Consider the following 9413-nt stretch of genomic DNA (forward strand, 5'->3'; position numbering starts at 1 on the left):
GCAGTGGTTGCTATGTTTGATTTGTTGCAGTCAAATATTCTTGTTCTTTTATTATTAGATTTAATTATAAGGTATGTGTCAATATATGGTTGTATCACTAGTTAAACCAGCAGAAATGTTTTCAAATAAAAGTTCAAAAATACATGAAAATACAATCAGTTAATGCAGTAGTCCATAAACCATACACTGTGTAGAGTTGTGTGTGAGTGTTGATGATTACTTTAAGTCTGTCGATCAAGAGAAACAAAACACCATTCATTAAAGTCATCATCAACATGATGGTAAGAGTGGCACGCATTATTTCACACTTTTAATATCTGAAAATGTTCTTATTCTTGTCCTTAGTTGTAATGATGTGTTACTGTGCGTACTTTTACTCAAGTGTCAACCAATCTCTATATTTACTGGCATAACAAAAACATAAAATGCAAAAATCCTGCAGTCCCTGAAGGCAGCACAGTGAGTGCGAAGTTAAATCCGGAAACAAAAATCACGTGACAGCAGAGCAACTGTCGGATTGGCTCAGAGCTCTCATGTGACAATAAAGGACGTATGTGATTGGCTCGTTGCTGTCTCGGTACAATTTTCCCGCAAGAAGCAAGTGTGGAGATACGCAGTAACTCGGCGGGGAATTTTTTGCAGCGAAAATGCCGAAACGAGCTTGTCCTTTCCCGGAAACCTTCTCCTCCCAGTATAAAATACACATCGGACAACAAGAGCTGAGTAACTACGGCGTGTTTGGGAACAAATACAGGCAGGAAATCTACGGTAAGTGCCTGTTCGGGGATATAACGCTGTGTAGCAGTTAGCTAATGCTAGCTTGGTTGTTGCGCACATTTGTTAGTTGTCTCTACTTGCTTAGCAGTCGTTGAAAACACCTTTGTACAATAATAAAATAATAACGCTGGCCACTTTTGGTGCCTTCGTCTTTGTTCTCAAACGTTTAATGTGATGTCAGCAGTTTGGCCTGTTGACAGTAACAACTTTACAGGATTTATTGTTGTCATTATAAAGTATATAATGGCTGTTGTACAAGTTGTGTATTCATGCTATGTTTGCTATTACTTGCAACAGGCCTCTGAAGCTGTTACAATGCAGTTCCACTGGCTTCACTGAGCTGTAAACACCAGTGTCTTGGGCGCCCCGGGGCGGTCAGCTGAGTTAGTCACATGTTATCTCACTGAGTCTGTGTTTTTGTCCTCCTAGCAAAGACAAAGAGCCTGCTTTTCAATGGTGCCAAGGCTGTGATGGGCAAAATATGGACCGGGGAGGAGAGATGCATCGACCCGCAGCCCACTGGACAACCTGAGACGCCTGCATGCAGCCAGACGTTGCTGAAAGGACAGACACTGATTGGTCATGATGGGAGACTGACAAGAGCAAACGCTGCAGGTGAGCCTGAACTGACAGGCAGGTGATAAGATGACTACACTCCAGATATGTTGAGCAGAATATGTTGTCACACCAAGAAATGGCAACACCAAAAGACAGCATGACAAATCTATTGTCTTGGTGCTCAGTGCACAACCTTACCCTGTCACCCAGAGCACATTTGGGTGAGGGTCCACAGTTTATGACAGGACCCACAGTAGTAGTGACTGGGGCAATTGTGTTTTTACCGATAAATGTAGGTTTTGTTTTTTGTTTTTCCCGATAAGTCGACTAATTAAAGGACAGATTTTTCAATTATACTGAAGATTATTTTTTATTGCTGATTACATAACACTCAAACAACCTTAAAATAAGAAACAGAAATTGACTCATAAATATTTGAATCTTTTATTCAGTCATCTTCTCGTAAAAACTGCAGTTGCAGCAGATCCTAAAATTAGTCTAATTTCGAAGTCACTGTTGTATCATAATAATAATTACGAAATTGAGCCCTGTGTGTCAGGTACCTGATCAGAAAGTACTGGACCTCAAATTCAAAATGGTTGCTGTATATCACAGCAATCGTTTTTCCTGAACTAGAGAATCCATATCAATTGGTACTTGACTTAAAAATTAAAAGGTGATGACATGACCTTTATGTCATCGCTGGAGTAATATGCAGTTTAGATAATTACTGACAAATGTATTTATGACCGGACCCACAGTAGTTACTGAGAAAGAAAACCTGATGGGATTGACACTAAAATAGTTAAAGTTAAAAACATGTCAGAACAGTGACATCTATTGATATAGGTTGGCCCTCCAAAGCATACTTATACAACTCATGAAAGTGTCCTTTGTAGCATCTGAAGCACTCACTCACTGAACCTGTTCCTCCCCAAACAAGATTTCATAAAGTCCAAAACTAGGAGTGCATTTAGCGGTCATCATGAAGTTATGACACTGTGGAAATGATCGACCATGTAATAAAATTTGGACTTGCCCTCAAACAGCTGACAGAGTGGAAATCCCAGCAGACAAATACCCTTACACCTAAAGTACAATTTGTCCTCTTACATAATGGAAAACATTGGACCAAGAGCGTCACAAATATACTTGCATATTCATTTGTTCAATCATAAGTTATTTTTGTGTCTTGCCAAATCATTTGACTCATCCCACACGGGATTACAAGATACCATTATTGTACAAACATCTTAAGGTCTTGCGTACTTAAAGCATGTGGGAAAAGATAGAGAAGCTAAAAACAAAATCCCAAGTAAACTGTTCACATGAAAAACTACCAGATATCTCCAGATTATCTCGATAAATAACTTTTTTCTCACTTCCCATAAGTTTCCTTCAGATAACTGGCTAAATCTCCAATTTATTTATGTTGCTGTGATTCTTTGATCTAGTCCATGTGACAGATTTGATTATATACAGATTTATATATTTTTTAAAATCTGCCTTAATACAATACCCACAAGCCCAGATGTACATTGACAGAGTTATTGGTTGTAGCAATCTGTCCTCCTGTCTATAGTGTTCCAGAGGAGGTCCCTTTCTAAAGCAGTTTCAATTTAGGTGATGGGGGAAGCTAATATGAGGCTTCAACAGTCTGAGTTTAAAAAAATTAAGTATCATCTTAACATATTTTTAGTACAAAGGTCCACAAGGTAACACCTTTTTTAAATGGGCCAGTGCACAAGAAGTCACTTTGACAGTTAGTTCAGTTAATACTTTTCACCAGCAGATGTCAGTGTTGTCACAAATTTGTGGGCTCAGCCTGTTTTTTTTTTTTTTGTTTTGTTTTGTTTTTTTGTTTTTGTTTTTTTTTTAATACTCATCCAGTATGTATGTGTGCTTCTTTAGGTCTAGGTGCACCAGTGGCTCCTACAGGCTGCTGTGTGTGTCAGAAGAGCCAGGGATCCAGGACGCCATGCTCCCAATGTGACCGTCTCGCCTGTTCCTCCTGCACCCGCCAGTGCTCCAGCTGTGCCAGCCACTGCTGCTCTGTCTGCACAATCATAGAGTAAGTCCACATTTTAAGTTGAGAAGCAGTATCTACATTGGTATTGTTGGTAATTATTATGTATGGCTAGTTGTGACTAGGGCAATTTATTTTTTACAGATAAATGTAGGTTTTGTTTTTTGTTTTTCCCGATAAGTCGACTACTTAAAGGACAAATTTTTCAATTATACTGAAGATTATTTTTTATTGCTGATTACATAACACTCAAACAACCTTAAAATAAGAAACAGAAATTGACTCTTAAATATTTAAATCTTTTATTCAGTCATCTTCTCGTAAAAACTGCAGTTGCAGCAGATCCTAAAATTAGTCTAATTTCAACGTCACTGTTGTATCATAATAATTATGAAATTGAGCCCTGTGTGTCAGGTACCTGATCAAAAAGTACTGGACCTCAATTCAAAATGGTTGCTGTATATCACAGCAATCATTTCCCCTGAACTAGAGAATCTGTATCAGTGGGTACTTGATTTAAAACTTAAATGGTTATGACATGACCTTTATGCCATCAGTGGAGTAATATGCAGTTTAGATAATTACTGGTAAATGTATTTTTGCGTCAGTGTGCGGTGAGGAAGGTCACTAAAATAATTTACAGACTTAACAGCAGCCACAGACTGAAATGTTATTTTTTTTAGTTAGTTAGTAGTAGTTAGTTTTTTCCCTTGTGCTTGTCCATTTGAGTAAACCGAAAAAATAGAATAGCTGAATAAAAACAGTAGCAGCGGTGCAAAAATTTTAAGTGACTGCTTCTAACAGAAACCCACTCTGCATGTTGATAATCCTTATATATCATGCTTGGGTAGGAACAAAAAGTAAACAGGACAGTGCCGTCTTGACAAGGGGCTCTGGGATACTTTCGCTTGGAGTGTCTGTGCGCTGCTCCCATTAGAAGTCATTTTCACTTTGTAAGCGAGGTTTTCCGCTACACCCTGTTCTCTGAAGATATCCATGCTTTATCCGGGTGCAGTCTACTGTATTGCGATGTGCCAGCGCATGTTTTGCACATCTTCGTGTTTCCATCATGGATGACGTTAATTACATCAATGAATCTCCCCATTCCTTGTTGTGATTGTGGCTCTTTTTTTTTATATATATATATATAATTTAAATTGATACAGCTTAGATTATATAGTTATAGATTTTTCTTTAAACTAGGCATGTCTGTAAAGCTTTGCCTCTCCTGCACATGCGTTTGTGTTATGACTCATTAAAATGCAATATCCGTATCAGCTAATTTAGGCAGGAAAATATTGGCCTTAAAGACATTTTAGTGCATCCCTAGCTGGAATCCAGCTGCAGTGTTATTTTTTTTTCTCGTGTTCGTGCCAGCTTCAAAGTATCATTAGTTCCCTTTAAACTGGGAGACTGTGCACGTTGAGGTTAATTAGGTGTCACTTGGAAAATCACTTGCTTCGGGATTAAAGACATGTTTATACGAGGTGCTGGGTGCAAGCTGTTTCTCATCTGTTCTGTGAAAGGCATTCCTCCTGTGCTTGTACCATGGGTGCACTCTGAGCTGCAGACTGTGTGCATCAGTGTAACCAGACCAAAAAAACGTCCTGTAGATTTATTGTATTTGACATAAAGAAACCTGCACTTGAATAACTCGTAGATGGGCCAGAATCATGACCCCAGTCTGCCCTGACTTTTGTTGGCTTGTAATCAGTTTTGGCTGGAGTGCCAGTGAGCAAACAGAGCTGTAGAAGTGAATTTGCTGGATGTTAAGACATCAAAAAGCAATGGAAGCAGGAAGGAAAGCTGCTTATTCATCTTTAGAAATATGAAGAAGCAAACTACGCATTTTTACAGCCACTTTTCACATCGACAGGGGGTGAGTATTTGATGATCAAAAAGAAAGAACTCACAAGTTTTGGTGGGGGCTTTGGCACAACAGTTATTTTTAGCCAACGAGCAATCTGTTAAAGAATAGTTTTCCTTCAGTTACTAATGTCTGACTGAGCAGGATAGTTTCCACCATCATGGCTTAAAATGTAAGCCTTGTTCACTTTTCCACTGAACGTAGGTTTTTTCATCGGTGCAACATGTTTGTGTTGTAGAAATTGTTTTGAGCATCACATTCTGCAGCTGTAGCTGAGGTGGTAGAGCAGGTGAGTTTTAATTGTAATACTTTCTTTTTGTCCCACAGTTACAGCGGGCAATACGATGAAGTACTGTGCTGCAGCTGCTCAACGTGAAGGAAGACTGTCTGAGGAACCAGGAGATTATGCTTGAACATACGTAGTTGCCTCACATGATATTACTAAGACTGCATTTTATACCTGTGATTTTTTTTTTTATGTGATCCAGATGTTTTCTTGTATATATGTATTGTATCCCCGAAGTAACTGAAATAAACTTGAACACTTTTGTATACTGTTAAATGTTCTCTGTGATGCATCTTTAATAAAGTCATAGTTTGTATTTTGAGGAATTAAAGCAGCACAGTAAGATAATTGCTGAATAATGCAGGAGTCAGAATCGGACGTCTGACCGAAAATCAGCCAATTAGCTTAAAGGTTACTTCAAGTGTTGCAGATACATCAGCAGGTGGCAGCACACTTCAAGGACTCAGCTGAGGGATGAGTTCCTTTCAGACTTGGCCACATTCAGGGTAACACACAAACCCTGCTTCCTCACTGGATGAACACATTTATCTCACAATGCTACTGAAGCACATTTTCAGCCTTTTAGTCAAAGTTTTGTCTTGGCAATGAAAATTAAATTGCAATCCAGAAGTCCTAGACTGACCTTGAGAATCTGCTCTGAGATGTATGTATTAAAACAAGGAGACCCAGAAGTTGAACAGAACCAGGGCTTCTGCAGCAGACAGTTTGGCTACAATTATCCCGTCTGGATGTGACCTTGAGGTGCAGTCATCACTTTCTGTTGGCTGAGGCTTGTCGCTGATGACGACTGGTTTCAGGGTCAGGTACACTGTGAGTAATTGTTCTTGGTGGCAGAAGTCCTGAACACTGCTTTATTGAAATCAATCACATGACATGTTATAGATATTAGCTTGGATGACTGCACTTCCTGGAGCTTACTGCAAGTGTGCCTATGAGCTGTTGAGTCACATCCCCTGCTCAGCAGGCCAGTTGTGGCTCCGGTCTTTGGGGAGCTCTGCAGTTGGTGTTGGAGGGCACCGCTTGATTTCTGGCTGAATGAACAGACAGCTGCTGGCAGGCAAGGCGTCAAGTTGTCTGCACATTTCTTGATAAGGCTTAAAGGAACTCAGAGGTGGACATAAAACACTTGTACAGGAGACTCTTTTTTTCCTCTTATTGAGGTTAAAACATGAAAATCATCCTAGACGTCTAAAAGTGTTAAGCTGGAGGACGTTTTGCGCCAATTAATACTAGTAATTTTGTGTGTTACAGGGCTGAGACGCCTGTCAATCGACAGAATATTAATCATAAACTACTTTTGATAAAAACATTTACTGAGCAAAGTCACATATCAAGAAAAAAATGCCAAATATTTTCTATTTCCTGCTTCTCAAATGAAAGAATATACATTCTAGTTAGAATATATCAAATCAACAGGTAACCCACAACATTTCCAAAGTGTTTTATACTTATTGTCATGTTTTGAGCTTACTAGTCAAAGGTTGAAATATCTAACCATCCGTCTTGTCTCTGATCTAATCCAGAATTCAAAGCAGTGCTACCCAATTACTTTCTTTGCTGAGATGGAGCTAAGACGTCCACTTTAAAACTACTACCTACTCCTAGTCACTGTATTCTGTCCTCCAATGTCAGAGCGAGCATCCTCCTGCTCCTTTTTGACATGAGTTTGTCATAAACAGAGATTAACACTCAGGAATAATGAGTCAAAGGGACATTTAAATATCCAAAGCCCTGTTTGGAGCATCAAAAAGTCACTTCATTATCCAGTTGTTTCAGCCAATTTAATGCGATCCATCACTGCATCAGACCTTCCCTTCATACCCTTATATCGAGAGGAAAGGAAGTAATTTAATGCATGACGGTGGGGAAAATAGTGTTGTCCGCAAAGGACACAGTCTCATGATTTACCTCAGTTTAAAGTGGAAATAGAAAAGTTCTTATCTCTCTGCGCTAGTGATAACCATGGTTGGAGGCATTATGTATTTGGGTTGTTCGTCCATCCTATTCTCATGAACATGATATCTGAAGAACACCTCAAGGAAGTACCTTGTCCACTTGGAACCAAACAATGAACTGGTTAGAATTTGGTGGTCAAAGGTCAGCTTCACTGTGACATCATAATGTTCTGCAAAAACACTTTTTCTGGCCATTATTCAACGTCGTAGCTCGGGAGCAGAGGAAAGACATTTGGTCAGATACTGAATTGGCGACACTAATCTTGTGTGTCCTTACATCCATATTCGAAGCATTGTCTAATGTCAAGGCTACAAATGAGTCTCATCACGCAAAATGTATTGGCTTTAGAACAACCCCATTGGTGTTTAGATTGGTTCTCTGCAAGTCTCACTTCGTCTTTTTGCCACCGTGAACAATCTCCTGGGAAAATTTAGGCTCGATTTAAGGCGCAAAGGAAGTGCGTCAACCACTGTGCAGCCAAAACAGAAAGAGGATAGTGCTTTTGTTTCCCCCCTGTAGCTATCCCTAGAAAGTATCAATGCACAAAGTTCTTTGCGGTTACTATCCCCACTGGCAGAAATGGTTGACGTTGCAAACCAAAGTAGCTGTGGGAAACAAAATGTAGCATGTCCTGTGTTGGTGGTAGATGATAGGCGGTGAGGAAAATGGAAAGTGATCCAATCAAGGGTGTTGGTTTTGGTTCAACACTGGGGGGAACACATATGAAACAAAGAGGTTTGGGGGTCTTCTGTCTGAAAAAGTTTATTGGAGTAAAAGTCCTCTACTAATTTCATATTTATTTTTGGGCAGACAAAAGTGTCCCCATCGATATCTACGTCTATGGATCCCGTTGCCTTTGCAAAAGCTGTGCCAACAAGAATACCAGTTGGAAAGTTGTCTGTTTCCACCCTAATCTCATCTAAAACCCCCATACTTGAAGAAATCATATTGCTAGTATTGTCTGCCTTGTATCTCTCCCAAAGCTGAAAAATTATGAGTACCATGATTTCACTTGGACTCCAGATATAGAACAATACAAAGTGGTTCAAGCACGACTCGCCTGTCTGTCATCCAAAACATTTCCCATATTCATAGTTGACTTATTAGAGGGAAGGATGCTAATGCTGCTGTCCCCTCCCTGCTCTCTGTTAACTCCATAATGATGTGTTTATGTACCTTCAAAACAACAGAGTGCAGCTGTCAAGGTTTTCAGCACATCCCCATCCGTGATATTCAAAGACAAAAAAAAAGGTCACGGTGTGCTCCCCCACAACCACCAGCAATGGTCCTCATCTTCCTCCCGAGTGCATGTATGGGGCTGGGTGTCTGAGAGGAGAAGAGGGGCCACATAATCACCCACGGCGCTCCAGACAGGACCAACTGCAGTCGGCCAGCGGGAGCACGTGGCTTTGTCTTTCACCCATTCTTGTGGGGACCAGCTGTGGTCTGAGTGTGGCGAGCGTCGAGCCCAGTGATGCTGCTGCTATAAATATGCGTCAACGAGTGTGAGTAAGTGACAGCTGTACAGTGGACCAAGGACACACTGTCTTGGCACCGTCAGGGCGAGCCACTCCAAAAAAGGCAAACCCAGTGTGAGAGCACTAGTTGATATGTATTTATGCACTTGTAGCAACTGATGTGTGGTATATACACTTCAGATTGCAGCTTTAGATTGTGACCAAGCACTTGTTTTGCTTCAGACGTGGCTGTTGCCTCACACCTGGGCAACAATTGTCACTTACTGAGGGTTTTTTTTGAACACCAGACTATTTTACCATTAATTGGGGTTTCTATTATTATTCTTTTTTCTTGGGCGTCTGAAAGTCAAAAGAATTGCTCCTCTAAAATTAAGTGGATGATAACCATATGCATGTGTGTTCATACGGAAAGAGAGAAAAAGAAAACTACCCATGCATGTGTGT

At 40.2% G+C, this 9413-nt stretch overlaps 1 protein-coding gene across 1 annotated transcript; it reads left to right on the forward strand.

Moving 5' to 3' along the window:
- The first annotated feature begins 583 nt into the window (after positions 1-583).
- On the forward strand, positions 584-5790 carry siva1 (SIVA1, apoptosis-inducing factor). Its single transcript, XM_049597129.1, has 4 exons — positions 584-768; positions 1207-1392; positions 3247-3406; positions 5556-5790. The coding sequence occupies exons 1-4, from the start codon at positions 648-650 to the stop codon at positions 5602-5604; spliced, it is 516 nt and encodes a 171-aa protein (XP_049453086.1). The 5' UTR covers positions 584-647; the 3' UTR covers positions 5605-5790.
- Positions 5791-9413: the final 3623 nt, after the last annotated feature.

Source organism: Epinephelus fuscoguttatus, linkage group LG14, assembly GCF_011397635.1.
Source record: "Epinephelus fuscoguttatus linkage group LG14, E.fuscoguttatus.final_Chr_v1".
NCBI classification, from domain to species: domain Eukaryota; kingdom Metazoa; phylum Chordata; class Actinopteri; order Perciformes; family Serranidae; genus Epinephelus; species Epinephelus fuscoguttatus.